At 37.0% G+C, this 20,160-nt stretch overlaps 1 protein-coding gene across 1 annotated transcript in view; it reads left to right on the plus strand.

Moving 5' to 3' along the window:
• Ano4 (anoctamin 4) overlaps positions 1-20,160 on the plus strand; it is a 210,679-nt gene that overhangs the window by 179,651 nt on the left and 10,868 nt on the right. The window contains exons 19-24 of the mRNA XM_076855420.2: positions 5,539-5,650; positions 6,633-6,690; positions 6,829-6,926; positions 8,548-8,690; positions 14,887-15,039; positions 16,169-16,316. Coding sequence (XP_076711535.1) covers positions 5,539-5,650; positions 6,633-6,690; positions 6,829-6,926; positions 8,548-8,690; positions 14,887-15,039; positions 16,169-16,316 — 712 coding nt within the window. The remainder of the gene's footprint in view (positions 1-5,538; positions 5,651-6,632; positions 6,691-6,828; positions 6,927-8,547; positions 8,691-14,886; positions 15,040-16,168; positions 16,317-20,160) is intronic.

Consider the following 20,160-nt stretch of genomic DNA (forward strand, 5'->3'; position numbering starts at 1 on the left):
TTGGCTTATTTCACTTAAAATTATACTTTCCAGTTCCATCTATTTACCTGCAAATGCCATAATTTTATACTCTTTTAATGCTGAACAATATTCCATTGTGTAAATATTCCAGTTTCTTTATCCATTCATCTATTGATGGGCATCTAGGTTGGTTCCACAGTTTAGCTATTATGAATTCAGCTGCTATAAACATTGGTGTGGCCATGTCACTATAGTATGCTGATTTTAAGTCCTTTGGGTATAAGCTGAGGGGTGGGATAGCTGGATCAAATGGTGGTTTCATTCCAAGTTTTCTGAGGAATCTCCACATACTTTCCAAAATGGTTACACCAATTTGCACTCCCACTGGCAATGTATGAGTGAACCTTTTTCCCTACATCCTCTCCAACACTTCTTATTGCTTGTATTCATGGTAACTGCCATTCTGACTGGGGTGAGATGAAATCTTAGAGTAGTTTTAATTTGAATTTCTCTAATTACTGAAGATGTTGAACACTTTTTCATTAAAATGCATAGAACTCTTTTTCATTAAACAATTTATGAAATTAAACAAATTTCATAGAACAATTTTTCATGTGTTTGTTGATCACTTGTATATCTTCTTCTGAGAAGTGCCTGTTCAGTTCCTTAGCCCATTTATTGATTAGGTTGTTTGTTTTTTTGTTGTGAGTTTTTGAGTTCTTTATATATCTTGGAGATTAGTACTCATTTATCTAATGTGCATGTGGTAAAAATTTGCTCCCATACTGTAGGCTCTCTCTTCACCTCAATGATTGTTTCTTTTGCTCAGGAGAAGCTTTTTAGTTTGAATCCATCCCATTTATTGATTATTGATTTCATTTCTTGTGTTTAAGGAGTCTTATTAAGGAAGTCGGGGCCTAACCCAATGTAATGGAGATTTGGGCCTACTTTTTCTTCTATTAGGTGCAGGGTATCTGGTCTAATTCCTAGGTCTTTGATTTACTTTGAGTTGAGTTTTGCGCATGGTGAAAGATAGAGGTTTAATTTCATTTTGCTACATTTGAATTTCCAGTCTTCCAAGCACCATTTGTTGAAGAGGCTATATTTTCTCCAATGTATGTTTTTGGTGCCTTTGTGTTGTATGAGATAACTGTATTAATGTGTGTTGGTCTCTGTGTCTTCTATTCTGTACCATTGGTCTACATGTCTGTTTTGGTGTCAATATCATGCTGTTTTTGTTATTATTTCTCTGTAGTATAGTTTAAGGTCTGGTATTGTGATGCCTCCTGCTTTACTTTTTTTTTTTTTTTTACTAAGGATTGCTTTGGCTTATGGGTCTCTTATTTTTCCAGACGAATTTCACGATTGCTTTTATAATTCTATAAAAATGTCATTGGGATTTTAAGAAGGATTGCATTAAATCTGTGTAATACTTTTGGTAGTATGGCCATTTTGACAATATTAACTCTGCCTATCCAAGAACATAGGAGATCTTTTCACCTTCTAAGGTCTTCTTCAATTTCCTTCTTTGGTGTTCCTTAGTTTTCATTGTAGAGGTCTTTCACCTCTTTTCTTAGATTGATCCCCAAGTATTTTATATTTTTTGAGGCTATTTCGAATGGTGCAGTTTTTCTAATTTTTCTTTCAGTGGATTCATCACTTACATATAGAAATGTATTTGATTTATGGGTATTGATTTTATATCCTGCTGCTTTGCTGAATTCATTTATTTGTTCTAGAAGTTTTCTGGTAGAATTTTTTGGATCTTCTAATATAGAATCATGTCATGGAAAATAGTGATAGTTTGAGTTCTTCTTTTCCTGTGTGCACCTTTAATTTCTTTTGTCTGTCTGATTGCTCTGGCTAGAATTTCAAGACTATGTTGAATATAAGTGGTGAAAGAGGACGTCACTGTCTTGTACCAGTTTTTAGAGGGAATGCTTCCAATTTTTCTTCATTTAGAATGATGTTGGCCTTGGGCTTAGTATAGACAGCCTATGTTTAGTATGATCCTACTAGTCCTAGTTTTTCTAGTGTTTTGAACATGAAGAGGTGCTGTATTTTGTCAGATGCATTTTCAGCATCTATTCAGATAATTATATGATTTTTGTCTTTAAGTCTATGGATGTGATGTATTATATTTATTTATTTCTGTATGTTGAACCAACCTTGCATGCCTAGGATGAACCACACTTGATCATAGTACACTATCTTTTTAATATGTTTTTATATGTGATTGGCCAGGATTTTATTGAGAATTTTTGCATCTGTGTTCATCAGGGATATTAGTCTGGAGTTTTCTTTTCTTGATGTCTTTTTCTGGTTTTGGTATCAGGGTGATACTACCTTATAGAATCAGTTTGGAAGGGATCTCCTTTTCTATTTCATGGAATAATTTGAGGTGTATTGGTATTCATTCTTCTTTGAATGTCTTGTAGAACTCTGCTGAGAATCTGTCTGTCTTGGGATTTTCTTGGTTGGTAGGCTTTTGATGGTATCTTATATTTCCTTGCTTGAAATTGATCTGTTTACATTGTGTATGTCCTTCTGATTCATTTTGAGTAGATCATATGTTTCTAGAAATTTGTCAGTGTCATTGAGGTTTTCTATTTTATTGGAATATAAATTTTCAAAATAAGTTCTAATTATCTTCTGTATTTCAGTGGTGCCCATCATGATATTTCCTTTTTCATCACAAATGTTAGTAATTTGAGTTTTCTCTCTCTTTCTCTTCATTAGCATGGCTAAGTGTTTAACAATTTATTTTTTTTCAAAGAACCAACTTTCATTTTGTCAATGTTTTTAATTATTTCTTTTAATTTCATTGATTTCGTCTCTGATTTTTATTATTTCCTATCTTCTACTACTTTTGGTGTTGATTTGTTCTTCTTTTTCTAGGGCTTTGAGATGTAATGTTTGGTCATTTATTTGTTGGCTTTTTATTCTTTTTTTATGAATGAGCTCAATGCAATGAACTTTCTTCTTAGCACTGCCTTCATAGTGTCCCAGAGATTTTGATAGGTTATAGAGTATTCTCATTTACTTCTAAGAATTGTTTTATCTCCTTCCTGATGACTTCTGCTATCCATTGCTCATTCAGTATCATATTATTTAGTCTCCAGGTATTGGAATAGCTACTATTTTTTTATCATTTATCATTTTATTTTATCATTGATTTCTAGTTTCATTCCATTATGATCTGATAGAATACAGGGTAGTATCTCTAATTTTTTTGTATTTACTGAGAGTTGCTTTGTGGTGTAATATATGGTCTATTTTAGAGAAGGATCATGTGCTGTTGAGAAGGTGTATTTGCTCAATGATGGATGGAATACTCTATGGGTGTTAAGTCTAAGTCATTTGTTGTATTATTGAGTTCTATAGTTTCTTTGTTTAGTTTTTATTTGGAAGATCTATCCAGTGGTAGGAGAGGTGTGTTAAAATCACCCAGTATTATTGTGTTGTATTCTATTTGCTTCTTGAAATTGAGAAGGGTTTGTTTGATATACGTAGATGCTACATTGTTTGGGGCATAGATATTTATGATTATTATGTCTTGTTGATGTATGTTTCCCTTAAGCAGTATGAAATGTCTTCTCTTTATCTCTTTTGACTAACTTTGGTTTGAAGTCCACTTTATCTGACATTAGGATGGAAACCCTACTTATTTACGTTGTCCATGTAAGTGTCATGTTTTTTACCATCTTTTCACATTCAGTCTGTGGATGTCTTTTCTGAAGATGAGTCTTTTGAAGGAAGCATATTGTTTGATCTTTTTTTAAAAATCAAATCTGCCAGTTTATGTCTTTTAATTGATGAGTTTAGGCCATTAACATTCAGGGTTATTTTTGAGACACGGTTTGTTTTCCTGGTCTTTTTAGATTATGTGTGGTTTTTAACTTGAGTTGGTTTCTTCTTTGATTGGATTTTCCCTTTGTGTAGTTCCTCTCTTTGCTGATTTTCATTGTTGTTTTTCATTTTGTCCTCATTGAATAATTTGTCTAGAATATTCTGTAATGCAGGCTTTCTCATTGTAAATTCTTTGAATTTTTGTTTATGATAGAAGGTTTTTATTTTGTCATCAAATTTGAAGCTTAATTTTGCTGGATATTGACGAGATTTTAGTCATTATGCAGTTTGGGAAAATTACAAGCTCCCATGGGTAATTGTTTTAATATATTCCCTTATGTAGCTTGTCCAGAAGGGGGAAGATCACAAAACTGTTTTTATTTATAACAGTCATTATTACTAATAGATGCCATTTCTTGAGTCTATATGTCAGACACACAGCTAGCCATTTTACTATATCTCCTTTAATATCATTGACATCTTCCATCACCATCACACCTTGTCCAAAAAGATAGAAAGAGCTTTATGTTCATGGAAAAGGTAACTGCCCATTGGTAGGCTGTGTCTGGTGGTAGCTTGACCCTGGCTGGGGACGTTGCATGTGGAGATACAGCCATGGTCCATCCATCATTGAAACATCTGAGAGCTCAGCTGGCTGACAACCCAGAAAACCTTCACATGTAACTAGGACTCAGTCAGCAAAAGTGAAATGAAACCCAAACCCTCCAAGAATTCTTTGTCTTTCCTGCCCTCGACAGCAGTATAGCCTTGTTCTAAAGTTGACATTTTAAACCACTTTAAATCAGGTTCTCTTTCTTTCTCCCTTTCCTTCTCAGATTTGCTTCCAGGAAGCATTTTGAGTTATAATTCGTGGAAAAAGAAATGATGGGGTGAAATGTTAAATGAGTAATTAGGAGCTCAGGGAATGTAGGAATAGATAAAATGCTATTGCATTAAATACATTTTCTTTGACCCTCCTTGAGGTGAGGATTGAGCTCCTAGGGAAGGATAAGGGCATCTGACATGAGATTTTAAGTTGGAGATTTGACCTTAAGGGCAACTAGAGCTATATTTTGGTTCATGTCAGAGTGTCCAAAAAGCCTTTGGTCTGTGAAAGTTGAAATAGGAGGAGATGACAATCAGCCCCTGACTGAGGTCAGAAAATTATAAGACACAGTGGTGATATATACAGGAAAAGCTCTAGAAAAGAGGTCATCTTAATGTTTTCCTGTGAGAATGGAAAATGGTAGATGAGGGTGAAGACATCCAAGTCAAATAGTCTATATTCCTTGATAGGCAGCAGCCTGTGCAGCACTGGAGCTAGGAGTGGAGACCAAGGAATCATTAGGAGCTGGGAGGCCACCTGACCCCACATAGGCCCCACGCTGAAGGTAGAAACAAAAAGGAAAACGCAAAGCTACTGCAGAGAGCCAGGTCTGAGGATGAGTCCCCATTCATTCTACCTGTCCCTGCTTCACACTATCCAGGGATCCCATAAGAGCAGAACACTCTGGACACTCAAGGTATCCTTCAGATACATCAGTTGCTACTTCCCACCGAACTCTTACTGGGGCTGCTCTGTGAGTTTGAGGATCTGTCTCATGCATGGTCGGTTTCAACACATGTCAGCTGTAGGCAAACTGGTATCTCCTATGTGGAGAGAGCAAGGCAGGAAGTAGAGAGAGGTCAGATTCAGCCTCTCAAACTCTGCTCCTCTTTTGTCCACAGAGCAGCCTCGCACAGAGTCCGAATGGGAGAACAGCTTCACCTTGAAAATGTTTCTTTTTCAGTTTGTCAATCTGAATAGTTCCACGTTTTACATCGCATTCTTCCTTGGAAGGTAAGAACCTGACCCCTCCACACCTACTTATGCCAGGCAGGGACAGAACACTCAGAGGTCACTAGCCAAAGGTGATAGAGAAGCCCATCTCACAGGGTGACCTATGTAAAATGTCAAAAGAGAACATTGACTTCCTTTCCCTTTCCAAATGAATCCCAAGAAATAGTCTCCACTCAGAAGTGCTCTGTACCTTTTATTGCTAATGGAAATGGTTTACTTGTACCTGTGAATGATGGATTGAAAACATCTGACCAACATCCATACTTGCAGCAGGCTCCAGAGACTCACACCTGTGAAAGCAGGTGGCATAGGGGTATAATCCTACAGCATATCCTAAATCTCCAAGAGGGAAGAACATCCTGCCCCCCCCCCCCCATCCAGGAAAGGGGGTAGAATGAATACCAGAGAATACTACGTAACTTTAAATCTAGCAGTTATGAGAATTTAGGAGGGATTCTATGCTTAGTGGTAATGCCCCATGAATTCCACTCTACCTGGAAGCATTTCAGGAGAGTGGGGAAATAGGGAAAGGGGTCAGGTATAGGGTTTCAGTGAGAGGCAATCACCAGCATCTCCTTAGTTTTTTAGCTACTCCAATAGCATGAAATTCTGAACAGCTTGATTTTATTTTAAAGAGCATGACTATTATTCAAAAGCATCAAATATGTTTAAAGGAACCAGTAAAACTGTTGCTTACCCCAACTAGAGCACCTGCTATTCAGCAGAAAATGTTAAAAGTTACAGCAAGCATGAAGAACTGGCCCCTGCTGCTAGCAACTGGATGGAAAGCCAGTAGAGAAATGTCCCCTGGAGAATTCCAAGAGCTATAGTTATGACAACTCTGGAGGGCTTCCTAATTCCTTCAACCTGATACTTGACTGTACCCATAATTTACTTTGGAGGATGTTCTAAACTGAATATAATATTCACTGAAAGCTTAGACTTACAGAATGCTAATGACTTGTTTTTCTGTGTGTTAAAGATTCACAGGACACCCAGGTGCCTACTTGAGGCTGATAAACAGGTGGAGACTAGAAGAGGTCTGTATTCTCCCCTCCTTCCTTTTTTCCTACATACTCACATAAAACAGCCCTATGGAAACTTTATGCAAATTAGAAGCAGACACCCTTTCTTCCTCACCATTGATTCTTGAATTTCTGTGTTTGCTTACCTTGCAGTGCCACCCTAGTGGATGCCTTATTGATCTCTGTATGCAAATGGGTATTATAATGGTGCTAAAGCAGACCTGGAATAATTTCATGGAACTTGGCTACCCGTAAGTACCTTAGATGTCTATCATTGACAGGCAGCATTGCTCCTTATTGGCATTTCTGGGTGTGGCAAGTAAGATAAGCAATGCAGACTTGGCAATCAAGCAAGCGTCACACTTATATATTCAAAGGCAGTCATGAAAACACACATTGGCTCTATGGGGAGATTTAGCACAGGTCACGTGAATGAAAGTGAATGTTCTTTATGAAGTCTCTGTAGTCCCCTGAATATTAAATATTGGCCTGCAAGATGCTTTAAGTGATGCTTTTGACCCTTTAGGCTCCACCATTGTTTAAGTCCATAGCTCTTTACTTTAAAATAAGATCGCCACCTCACCATTCCTGTGATAAATTAGAATGGTAATTTTTAAAAACTACACTAAATTCAGACTACAGAAAAAAGAACTTATGGAAAGAAGTAAAGTTCAAGAATTCACAAAATAAATAGGTGTATTTCTAAGGCATTAGCACCTGGACATAATATTTTTCTGTCCATGGCATTGGGCAAAACTTGCATGATGTTTGCAAAGATAAACTTCAGCTCTGCTGTGCTTGTTCAGTTCTGGCCAGGTAAGTTTTAAGAGAACATAATCAGCAACACTTCTGTGTCTGCTGTAACTCCATACCCATTGGGTTCCATGTTGGCTCTGGGTCTCTAATGGGGTCATCAAGATCCACAGGTCTTAGAGAGGACCACTCATTTGGAATGATTAGCTGAATTTGGTTCACTTCAAAATATCTTCCCTTAGCTCCCTGTCAGAATCAATGTCAGTAGTTTTCTATTCTTGAATTTATTTAGAAATCATATTCCAAGTGTTTGATGTTTCTGTAAAACATAAATAAAATAAAACATAAAACAAAAATAGGAGTATGATATTCTACTTCACAGTACAAGCCATAATTAATGACAATGTCCTAGGCATCAGAGGAACTCTATTTTGACCTCTAATAAGACAGACATAACAGCATAATTGTCAAGTGGGCAGAGTTTGTCTTTGATACTCTTTTGTTTCACATGATTTTTCTTTTGGCATTTGAACTCCTGGGTGCCCTTCAACTTTTTCCTTTTTCCTTGTTCCCTACAGCACACAGATCTGCATACCTCTGATGCATTTCCTTACCCATATTATGAAATGTACTGCTGAACACTGCTGAGGATTAATGTGTAATCTCACCAATGTGAAATGCATTTTTTTTGGAAATTAGAGCCCCTGTCCAGCTTAAGCCCAAGCACCCCAGTCCTGTTGTCAAATTGCAGGCGACCATCTCCCAAGACAGGAAGCATTTTTGTGGGTTTGCAGGTTTTCTGGGTCCCTGAAGTCAGAATCTGCAGGTCAGCACTCACATAAGAAGACTGCTCATTAAGCAACCTAGGCCTATTATCACTTGGCTGGGTGTTGCAGAGAAGTCCGTTTATAGATACACTCAGTCCTCTATCCAACCCTCTAGGCAGCACGAAGCATGAGACCATTTCATGAACGCTTGAAAGAAGTTCATCAGTCATTCTGCTTACATGCATGAGTTTCTTTTTTTTAACATGGCTCTAAATTCTAACTATTCTCTTTCTTATTAATTAAGTCTTATGAATAGTTGCTTTTTTGGTAAGAAATTGATCTTTTTGTACAGGTTAATTCAGAACTGGTGGACTAGAAGAAAAGTACGACAAGAACATGGGACTGAAAGGAAAGTAAACTTCCCACAATGGGAAAAGGACTACAACCTTCAGCCAATGAATGCCTATGGACTCTTTGATGAGTACTTGGAAATGAGTATGGAAATATTCTCTTTTACCCTCTTAATTACAGATCTCTAGCTATATTCAATTGCAATACACCCATTATCATGGAAGCCATCTGTGTGTGGGTCTCCCAAGCTAAATACAGAGGGAAGAATGTCTTCATTTAAGAAATTCAATCCATATGGATAATGCCCAAAGTCTATTGAAATTCGAACTCTTCATGACATTGTCTTGTCCCTTGTACTGAATCACCAGAACACAAAATGAATTGGGGAATTTGATGCATCAAATTAAAGGAGTTAGCATTCATGCAGTGATTGATCCCTCATTCAGCTGATATTTGTTGAACTTCATGAAATGCCAGGGAGACACTGTATCTGGCACCAGAGATACCAAAAAGAGTAAGGCACAGTGCCCAGCTTTCAAGAAGTGCACAGGCTAGTGAGAGAGAACGAGAGATATAAAGAGTTACTGCAGCCAGGTATGGTTGTGCACACCTGTAATTCCAGCTACTTGGGAAGCTGAGGCAAGGAGGGTCACAAGTTTGAGGCCAGTTTAGTGAGACTGTCTCACAACTTATAAAAGGGCTGGGGATATAGCCCAATGGTAGAGCTTGTGCCCAGCATGCATGAAGACTGGGTTTAATCCCCAGTACACACACACATACACACACACACACACACACACACACACACACACACACATAAAGAGAGAAAAGAGTAACTGCAAATAAAGTGTCATAGATTCTGTGATATGAATCAGTAGGAGGTATAGTGGGGAGCAGTCATTTCTGTTGTGGGAGGAAAGTGTTCAGATGGGAATGCTCAACCTATGCTGCACTTTACAGTTATGGAATCAGATCACTCTGGAATCAAACCCAAGCTAGTTCTCTTAGCTTGTATCTCCGAGCATGGATTTTAGAAGCAAAATCCCTAGGTTCAAATGTCAAACCTGTAATTTATGAACCGTGAAACCTCTTTGTTAACTGTATCATTATATCCCCTCTAGGAGATAAGAAATATAGGAAAATAATAATAATGGTGTAGTAAACATATACTAATGAGTCAGGCATTGTTCTGAGCTTTCCATTCACTAACTCACTTGATCTGCACAAAGGGTTACTCTTACTCTCATTCCTACTTTAGAGAAGAGAAAACAGAGACAAAAAGATATTAAGTAATATCTCTTAGCAGATAGATTATGTATACATTTTTTTATAATTTTTGAAGCTCTATTACACTGGAGTGAAAACAGGATTAGGAATGAGCAAGATACATTACTTCTGAAGGAAGCCATCCTTTCTAGGCAATTCTGAAAATTAAAGGAGTAGTAGAATTAACACTTAATGTTTCTTAGATTGCTTATGTCCTAAGTATCCACTGATGTTTTTAGAGTTTCAATTATAAAATGGCAGAATGATATAACTTGGAAAAGAAATCAATGGGATCATTAATAATAAAACTTAATAAAGGGAATTCATTATAAGAACTAACCACTTTTAGATCTCTTAATGGACTCTTTCTCCCATAAAGAAGGAAATGAACAATAATGTGAGTATATCGAGCTCTTGAAAAGAGGCATTTATGTGGCTAGAATTGGTAGTGCTCCAAATACTGCCGTATCTTTTCACCATAAAACAAATATGAGAAGCATTGCAAGCAGATGGGTGAATTCCAACAGCTTACTTCTGTCCCTGCTGGTTTTATTTTTCTTTTCACTTCCCGGCTTTGTTGTTGTTTTAATATTGTAACTCACTGAATTGCATATGTAGAGAGAAATATAGAAATCGTAAGTGTACAGATCAATGAATTTTCACAAGTTTACACACAAATTTATGTAGATGAGAGAGTGGCTAACCACTGTACATTACCCACATGCCAAATTCAGTCCAGTGTCTTTTTCTAAATAAAGCTTTATTGGAACACAATGATGCCCACTTATTTACACATTATCTATAGCTGCTTTTACACTATAATAGCCAAGTGAAATAGTTGTATCCGAGACATTAAAGCCAGCAATATTTAGTGTCTGACTCCTTATAAAAATAGTTTGCCATCCTGTGAACTAGATTAAGTAGCAGAATATTATGAGTATCTAAGAAAGTTCTTTTGTCCCCCCTCCCATACAGAACAACCTCTGTGATCGCTTTGAATGCCATAGATTAGTTTTTCTTTTTTGATATCCACATGAACAGAATTGTAGAGTACATACTCGTGTAACTGGCTGCTTTCATTCAATATCACATTTATAACATTCTTCCCTGTTGCTCTTGGTAGTAGAATTCCATTTTCATTTTGCTCTATAATATTCCTAAGATATACACACCTGAAGCAAACTTATGAAACAGGCAGATTGTCTTTAACGTTCATCCCATCTTTCCTTTTAGTCATGTGATTTTTTTTTTTTTTTGCATTTCCGTTTTCAGTTATGCCCCAGCTTGTTACCTTGCCCCCATTCAGCACACTGACTCCCACATCACTAATCAAGTCTCTCCTGTTTTGAATGTATTTCTGAGCACAAATAAGGGTTGAGGCGTTGTAGAGGTACACTTTAAGAGGTGTCAAAGCCTCTGTTAGGCTTCTCCAAAATAGGCCAAATTTCTTGTGAAGTGCAGGCATCAGTGGGCCAATAGATGAACTATTGTGAGTTTGCACATCTTCTTGGCTCCTGAAAATAGAAATGCACCACATTTATCCATTCATTCTACTGGTAATAGATATTTATTTCCAGATTTTGGGCTCTTTTAAATAATGCTTATGTGAACATATTTGTAATATGTGTTTTCAGTCACATAAGTTAAATATTTCTGTTGGGAATTTATGTAGGATTGGAGTTACCTGACCATAAAATATGCATTTGTCAATCTTCAGTAGACCCTTTCAAGCTTTTCAAAGTTGGGTTGTTTCAATTTATATTTCAACTAGCACCATAAGAGCTCCAGTTATTCCATGTATTCACTAAAAATCATTAGGTATTTTTACAAAATTTTAGCTATCTGGTCAGTATGTCGTAGCGTCTCACCATGGCTTTAATTTGAAATTTCCTGATGACTAATGATCCTGGGAACTTTTTCATATGCTTATGGCAATTTGGATATCTTCTTTGTTGAATTCTCACCCCAACCCATAATTTTAATGGGAATCTGTCTTTTTCTTAGTGATTTGTGGAAGTCATATTATAGACATAAGTTCTTTGTCAGATATATAAGTTGCAAAAAAAAAATCCTTTCTTGCTTTATCAGTGACTTGACTTCTAACTCTCTTATCTGTATCTTTAAATTACAGAAGTTTCAACTTTGTTCTTCTTCAAAATTGGTTCCATATACATTTTACAATAAGATTTCCAATTTCTACAAAAAAATCTTATCAAGATATTGACTGGAATTGAATTGAACCTCTTAAACAATTTGAGGAAAACATATTTTCCAATTAATAGATATGGTCTATTTCTGCATTTATTTATTTTTCTACATTTTTTTCAGCAAGATTTTATAGATTTTACTGTACAAGTTTTAGGTAACTCAGGTTAGATGTATTCGCATGCCGTTTATGAATTTTAATGCAATTGCAAATGATGTTTTTATAACTCTTTTGTGGGTTGTTTTGGGGAGTTGTTTTATATTTGGGTGCTGGAAATTGAATCCACAGATTTGCACATGCTAAGCACATAGCCTACCACTGAGCTATTCTCCCAGCCCTAGTTTTATTTTTTTTTCTGTTGCTGGTGTATAAAATTATCTTTGGTTTTATGTTAACTTTGTACCACACAAATATGCCAAGGTATAATATCAGATTCTAGATTTTTCTGAGATTTCCTAGAGTTTTTTTAGATGACCCAATCATGTCATCTACAAATAATAATTTTACATTTTCTTTTCTAATCATTGCACTTTTGTTGTTCTTGCCTAATTACACTAGTATTGTCCATATAATTCTAATAAAAATAATTCTCTGTGCTTTTTATTATATTACTTCTGTAATAAAGGTTTTTCCAAAAATTCCATGTAACTATGGTACAATAAACCTCTTCCCTGAACCTCCTGAGAAAGTAGCAGACACTGGACATCGTAGTTAATCACTTCAAGATCAATATCACATAGGTCACACCTGAGCTTTGTGAAAGCAGTTATTTGATTTAATTATAGGTCATAATATTTAACTAGTTAAATTTGATAAATGTCAGATAAAAGAAAGTTACCAATAAACTAAATGCATTTCCTTTTTCCTCTTAACCCGATAGTATTTTTCATTATAAACTCAATCTTAGAGAACTATTTTTTTAGTGAGCCTTGCATTTTTCTGTCTAAATAAATATCTGGTACCCTCAGTGATTATAAGAATTATCTTTACTGGTATTATTCCACTTGAATAATAAGGGGTGTGTGTGTGTGTGTGTGTGTGTGTGTGTTTTGTTTGGTTTGGTTGGTTTTTTACTTTCCTGGTCTTTTTTCATTGTAATTACATGTCAGTCACTGAACCAGCATTATTTGGTATCTGTTAAGTCCCTCCCATACACAAAACCATGTAGTGAACATATGGAAAATGGAAACACAAAGTCTCCATCCCTACCTTCGTGAAGGTCAGTGTAGTGGGGAAAACACAAAGAAGGAGCCATGAAATCAAGAGGAAGTTCTTTGTATGGTGGTGAGAGGAGTTGTGGGAGCCATAGAGGAGGCAGTATTAACAAAAAGCTCCAGAAGAGGGCACATCTGAGCTTACCCATGAAGGAAGAATGGACTTTCATCGACCAGAACATTGAGTATATGATGTGGTGTGGTGTGGCCAGAGTGAAGGACTGTTTGGGAACCTCATCTGGGCATAGGGTACAACCTTTGGACATAAGACTTGGAAGTTTGTATGGAATCAGATTATTGAGATTCTTGAATGGCATGGTGGAAGTTTGGGATTTATTCTGTAGGCACTCAGAACCTACTGAATTTTTTCATGTAGGGAGATGGTGAGAAAAGGGCTTGTACAATATTTTAGGCACATGTAAAATGCGACGACCGGGAAAATAGGTGAAAATTTGGAGGTAGAGAAGCCAGTTAAAAAAATCAGTCTGAACTCTGGGGCTGGGCTTGTGGCTCAGTTGTACAGTGCTTGCCTAGCACGCATGAGGCACTGGGTTTGATCCCCGGCACCACATAAAAATAAAAATAAATAAAATAAAGGTATCGTGTCCCTCTATAATTAAAACAAAAATCAGTGTGAACTCAAGTGGGGACAGTGAATAAGAAGAATAAAGGAGAGAGATTTTTGAAGAGTAATTGATAGGATTTGGAAACCAATGGTTCTGAAGACTGAGCTAGCCAAGATCTAGTTTTTAATGTAAGAGAACTGAGGGAGGAGGGACATGAAAGAAAAGGTGCATCCTATCAAGAGTGTGTGATAGCAGTATGTCTTATTGCTGGTGATGTTAACTTTGATCACGTGGGTAAGATGATGTCTGTTAGGTTGCTGTATTGTGAAAATACTCTTTTTCCTTTTGTAATTATTGAATCAAGAAATGTCCTATTTTCTTCAGTATCCTCCCCTGCCCCCACTAATTTTAGCATTCTTTGATGGTTCTTGCCTGCAACAGTATTACTGTGACATCTAATGAGTGGTGGATTTTCTATTTTCATCATTTTTTCTATGTTTATGAATTAGAAATCTACCATGATAAACAGCTACCCCAATCCCCCCTTCTTATTTATGCATATCTGTTTATATCAGTATCAGTGTAGACTTAATACTTAGTGTTAGTTATAATCCAATGATATCATTTTTTTTCACAAATGATTCTGGCTTTGACCATAGAGAGTGCCTTCAAGTTCGTTCTGTGTCCTATTGATGTGTCCCCATCATTTATTGAGTGCTTTCTTACTTTCTGGCATTACAAGATATCCTAGTCTCCCCACGTTTTATTTTTCTACCACAATTTGGGAATCCAAGGAGCCCTGGTTCCTTTTATTTGAGAATGGCATTTAGAAAACAACCTCTGGGTCCTAAGCATGTTTCCTGTTCCCAAGGATACCTTTACTCCCGGCCCCAGGTAGTGCCCTTTGGTCCAATGTCTTGGTCAGCTTTCTGCAAGAGATGTCCCCTGTGCATCTGGATCAGAAAAATATCACTTAAGACAATATCAGAAAAATATCACTTAAGACAATGACACATTCAGATCACTTCCTTTTGAAAACAGTAATGGAAAACCAACATCTTTGTTCTCCTTCCTTTTCTCTTCCCCAGTTCTTCAGTTTGGATTCACAACTATCTTTGTGGCAGCTTTTCCCCTAGCACCACTTCTGGCCTTACTGAATAACATCATTGAAATTCGACTGGATGCTTACAAATTTGTCACACAATGGAGAAGACCTTTAGCTTCAAGGGCCAAAGACATAGGTAAGTTGAATTCAGGAATTTTTAAAAAGCACTATGAGCCATCTTGTGGATAAAATTTTAAAAGCCACCCAACATTATTTTTTTTCTTATGGTTTCCATGTAAAATGACTTAATACTTAGTGTAATTTTTGCAAAGAATAGTTTGATTAGTTTTAAATAATATCAGATAAGAAGTAAAGCTGCCCTATTTGGAAATTTATCACTTTCATTGCTAGAGAATATATGCTTAAATATATTCTTAATTTGGTTATTTCTAGCTTAAAACTTTAGAATCTAAAATTTTGATTTCTCATCACTAATTTTTAACATAGATCTTCTGGGGAGAAGTACTAAGGAGTGAGATTGGCCAAATTATATTATTGTGTGCACCTACAAATATGTACAACAAATCTTACCATTATATACAACTATAATGCACCAATAAAGAAATGTGGGCAAAAAAAAAATTGATCTTCCATTTGCTTAACTTTGTTTTGCATTTTCCTAGTGTTTTCTTGATTCACATAAAACATAATCTAGTTTTCTAAGGGCAGAAATGAGCATTGGTATTTGACCAAAGATGTTGAATTGAATCAGGTGCAGTTCTCTTGAGAGCCAAGATCAAAAACAGTCTTTTATTCATTTGTGCATCCAGTGCTGAGGGCAGAGTAGGCAGGTGCTCAGCCAATACATATGTGGAAGAGAATCGAATATAGATGTTCTTGCTCACCATAGGCTTTTAACCTCCATATGAAACCAGCTCACATTCAGTGAGCACCTACTCAGAGACATGTCTCAGGGACTGGGCTCCCAAAGATGAACAGGAGAGACCCAGTCCATACTCTTAAGGAGTTCCCAGTCTGGTGGCAACTTGACATTGTCTGAGCTCATCTTATCAGATTGTTTTGATGCCTTATCATTGACCAGAATTCTATGACTTATGTCTGATCCTGATCATTAAATCATGAGCACACGGGCACTTTCTCAGAAATTCCTTAAATGCCAAGGTGTTTGGAAGCACAAATTCTTACTCCTAATTTCAGATGTATTTGGAAATATGAAAGGACATTGAAAACAAGTAACTCTCATTGCTTTCATTCTTACCACCTCTGATGTACATGGAGCTAATACCACATTTCTATTTGAATAGGAATTTGGTATGGAATTCTTGAAGGCATTGGGATTCTCTCTGTTATTACAAACGCATTTGTCATAGCGATAACGTCTGACTTTATCCCTCGCTTGGTGTATGCTTATAAATATGGACCTTGCGCAGGCCAAGGAGAAGCTGGGCAAAAGTAAGTTGGCTGCAAAACCATTTTTAAATCTCCATTTCCTAGCCTTTGTGTGGTGTTGGGCACTGAGGGAGAAGATATTGCCTTGGGGTATGTGACATACAAGCCCTGATAATAAGACCTATGGTGGTGGAGGGTGGGGAATTATGATGTAATTATACTTCCAGCCAAAAAGAAGAACAACAGATCCCAGATCTACTGAAGGGTTGAGGATCAAACAAGTCCGACAGTATATTTCTTCAGTCAAATTGGGGCACAATTCTGTTTGTAAAGTCAGCCACTATATATATGGTAGATAGAAACCTAGGCAGCATTGTAATAAGGTACCTCACTTTCTTTTCCATACTTAAAAAAAAAAGTTCAAGAACTCCTAACTTACTTTAAAAATCCATAAAGTCAAAATAATAATCTAATTGTGGAACTGCAGGTCAGAGTGGAGTATGTTTTAAGATTACAAGGTCTTCTGGATGCCCCAGAAGTCTCATTTGGGCTGCTGCCTACTACTGGTTCACTAGTCTGAGCCAAATAAATGTGTCCAATGTAGCCATTATAGTTTGATCAGCCCAAAGGAGTAAAGTGCCACCAAATCAAGCCCATTGAATTATGCATACCTGGCCTGGGTCAAATTTTATTATGAATTCTGCATAAATGCACTAAGGCATGTATGATTGAGAAATGTAATAAAACTCACAATCCAGCTATTTGAAGAGACTTCTGTGAGTTTCTTTACTACCATAATCATGTGGCCATGAAATACTAATTATCTAGCATCTTTAAGTGAGCATACCGTCCCATTTTAAGAGAAATTTGAAAGACCTAGACTATACCACCCAGCATTTCTTTCTAATCACAACGCGTTGTCAACATTCTCTGCTAGGCTCAACCTAAAAAAAAGCTTACCTTTATTCAAGCTACTTTCACATATTTTGCATTTGATTTTTGAAACAGCCCTGTGATTGGGACATGCATAATTATCCTCACTCTGAGGAGCAGGAAAAGATTAAGGGAGGCTAAATCCAGAATCAGAAGGCAGAGTTGCTGTTGGAGCCACACCGAGTTAAAGCACACTCATAGAGCTCCATTCAGAGTTGCACAGCCCTCCCCAAGAGCCAAGGGGACATGGTCATCTGGCTCAACTAACCCCTGGGAGTTAGGTCTTAACAGTTATTTCAGTTCTTTCTAATTCCAATAATGGTGAAACCTGTCTTGTTTTTTGGAGAACTAAAAAATACAATGGACACATTTCTGCGTAGCAGATAGTAAATCAAAGCTTTCAGAATTTAGCATTCTGCTAGGTTATGTTCATGATGATTAAAATTTACCTAATAGCCTCCTTATTTCAGTTTTATTGGGTTCCTTGGGGCTCTAATTTTCTTTGCAAACCTTTCTCTTTAACTTAAGAGCCCTCTGCCACTTTGGATTTATAGATCTGCCTTTTTAATCCATTGGTCATTTTTCTTGTTTTTCAAAGAGTTGTATTTACATATGTTTCTTCATGAATCTTATTTTCTGCCCCAGCAGTAACTCTATTACTTTTCAGGACTTTTTCTTCTTTTTCCAATTTAGAAATGCTTTAGAAATGATTGAACTTAGTAATAACTTTGTCAAATTTTACAAGGTCATGGGTTTGGTGGGGCAGGATATGAGGTTGTCAAATCTACTTATGCCTTAAATCCAGCTAAGGAAATGCCATATTTCAGTTTAAATTGAACCTCAAGCAAAAGTCCTCCATCCAAACCCAATCTCCTTGCTTCTTCAGAACTCCAGGGTTCATCCTTGTCTCCTCCTTACTGTTCTTTTGGCCTTTCCTGGCATAGAATCTCCTTTCTCCAACAGCCTTTCTTTACCTACTCCTGTGCCAGCATCTTTTGGTCTGCCTCTGGTTGTTCCTGGCTGTGATGTGGGTATCATTTCCAACCACAATGTAAACTACTTTGCCACAGTCTGGCTGGGCACAAAATAACCGAGCCACCACACACCTTGTAGATTCAAACAGCAACTCTTTATTCCCAAACTCTCACCGGCACTCTACACGCACGTTCTGGGAAAATACACTCCCTCCACCAGGCTCTGTGTACCAGTTCTCTCAGAATCCCGAGAGAACTCAACGGGAACTCAAGGAGCAGGCACCTGAGGCAGCAGAATATGCCCTATTCCCAGCAGGATCCACACCCTAAACCTGGAACCGCCCTAAACCTGGATCCGCCCTGGTCCTTGAGCAGGGTCACCTTTCTCAAACATTCATGCAATGTCACTGCAAATGACCTGGGTCCAAGGCAAGCCCATTTCCACAATGGAGAGTCCTCCCTCTAAGCAACATTGGGTAGGCTGACAAGGAAATTTCCATGAGTCATTCCTACTTGGCTATGGCTCTCAGCACTACTTGAGAATGAGGACCACATCGTTTACACCTGTTTCTTCCAAGCACAGCCCCTCTATTGTCACAGATACTCAGCCATCAAATCTTCAGTAGCATCACTGTAGGGAAGGGGGGAGACATTCTCATTTTTCAGTCAGATCTTAAAATGAATGGTTTGAAACAATGTCCTCTACACATTGCGTACACAAAGGTTTTTTCCAAATGTTTTTTTCTGTCCTCCAGACATATTAATTCTCTTCTAGCTAGGTTGATTCGACCTCAGATTACTCATTATTTGCCAAATGAGGTCACCTCCTCTTTCAGGGTGTCTTTACTTGAGTTCTTTAGAAAGAAGCTTACAGAATTCTGAGCAGGCATCAAGAGACAAAAGTTATGAAGTAAAAACATGAAGATGTGTATTCTAAAGTTTTTCTGCCGACTAGAGTTAAAATATCAGTCCACAAACTAAATATTTTTTCCAGGCAGCACAGATAACCAGTTGGATTACTTTTCTCCCACTGAATATAATAAAGTCATTATTTCATTATCAGGAAGACATGAGGTAATGGTTTTTGAAACATTCCATGGAGACACATGCAGGCCTTAAAGTTCTCATGAGGTATATGCCCCAAAATGATGACCTTAGTGAGTGATATAAATCAAAGCTGATGTTTCCATAAAAACAGCGGTTCATAAGGGGTTAAACCTTGATCAAGAACCCAGTGCTCAAATGTGCACAGAATTGCCTACAAATATATTGCTTAATAAATAATAAATAACATATTTGTACAAAGTCAGAATCACTTAAATCAGTTGATACCATCGCCATTCGCAAAGTTGTTTTTTAAAAGATAAAGTTTACTGAGCAGAGGTCTTTCTCATCTCATTCATAATACTGGACATTTTTATTGCAACAAATCAGAAGTTGCAATGAAATCAGAACTTTCTTCTATCCTCATCTTATTAGCCTGAGAACCTTTATCTATAAAGCATACTTGATTTTAAATGTATAAAACCAATCAAATTTCCCTTAGCTTTTTCAGCCTTTGATTCCTACCTCCAGGGCATTGATGCCACAATATCCTAAATCTAAAAAGCAAGTTTGGTAGCATAATTCAAAAAAATTCTTCAGTGAGTTTTTTCTGAGATCCACCAACTTTAAAGTCAACTTCTGGTTCTGCTCTTTCTCTTAAAACTGGTGATAATGATCACTGGTCCATCCCTTTCCTGTATATTAAAGGATTGAAAACGATAAGTAATGAAGGTTTTAAAAGCAGAACTCTTAACATTTGATGTTTTAGTTTTGCTTTTGTTTGGGATGTATGTGTGTGTGGTACTGGGGTGCTGAACCCAGGCACACGTGAATGCTAGGTAAGGGCGTTAGCCCTGATCTAAACCTCTAGTTCTCACATTAAAATGAATTTGATGTTTTCAGAAGTTAGTTGAAACAGATGTTTCCTAATTCAAACAATGCTGTTCTTACATAAG

The sequence above is a fragment of the Callospermophilus lateralis genome, chromosome 4, assembly GCF_048772815.1.
Source record: "Callospermophilus lateralis isolate mCalLat2 chromosome 4, mCalLat2.hap1, whole genome shotgun sequence".
Classification (NCBI taxonomy): Eukaryota; Metazoa; Chordata; class Mammalia; order Rodentia; family Sciuridae; genus Callospermophilus; species Callospermophilus lateralis.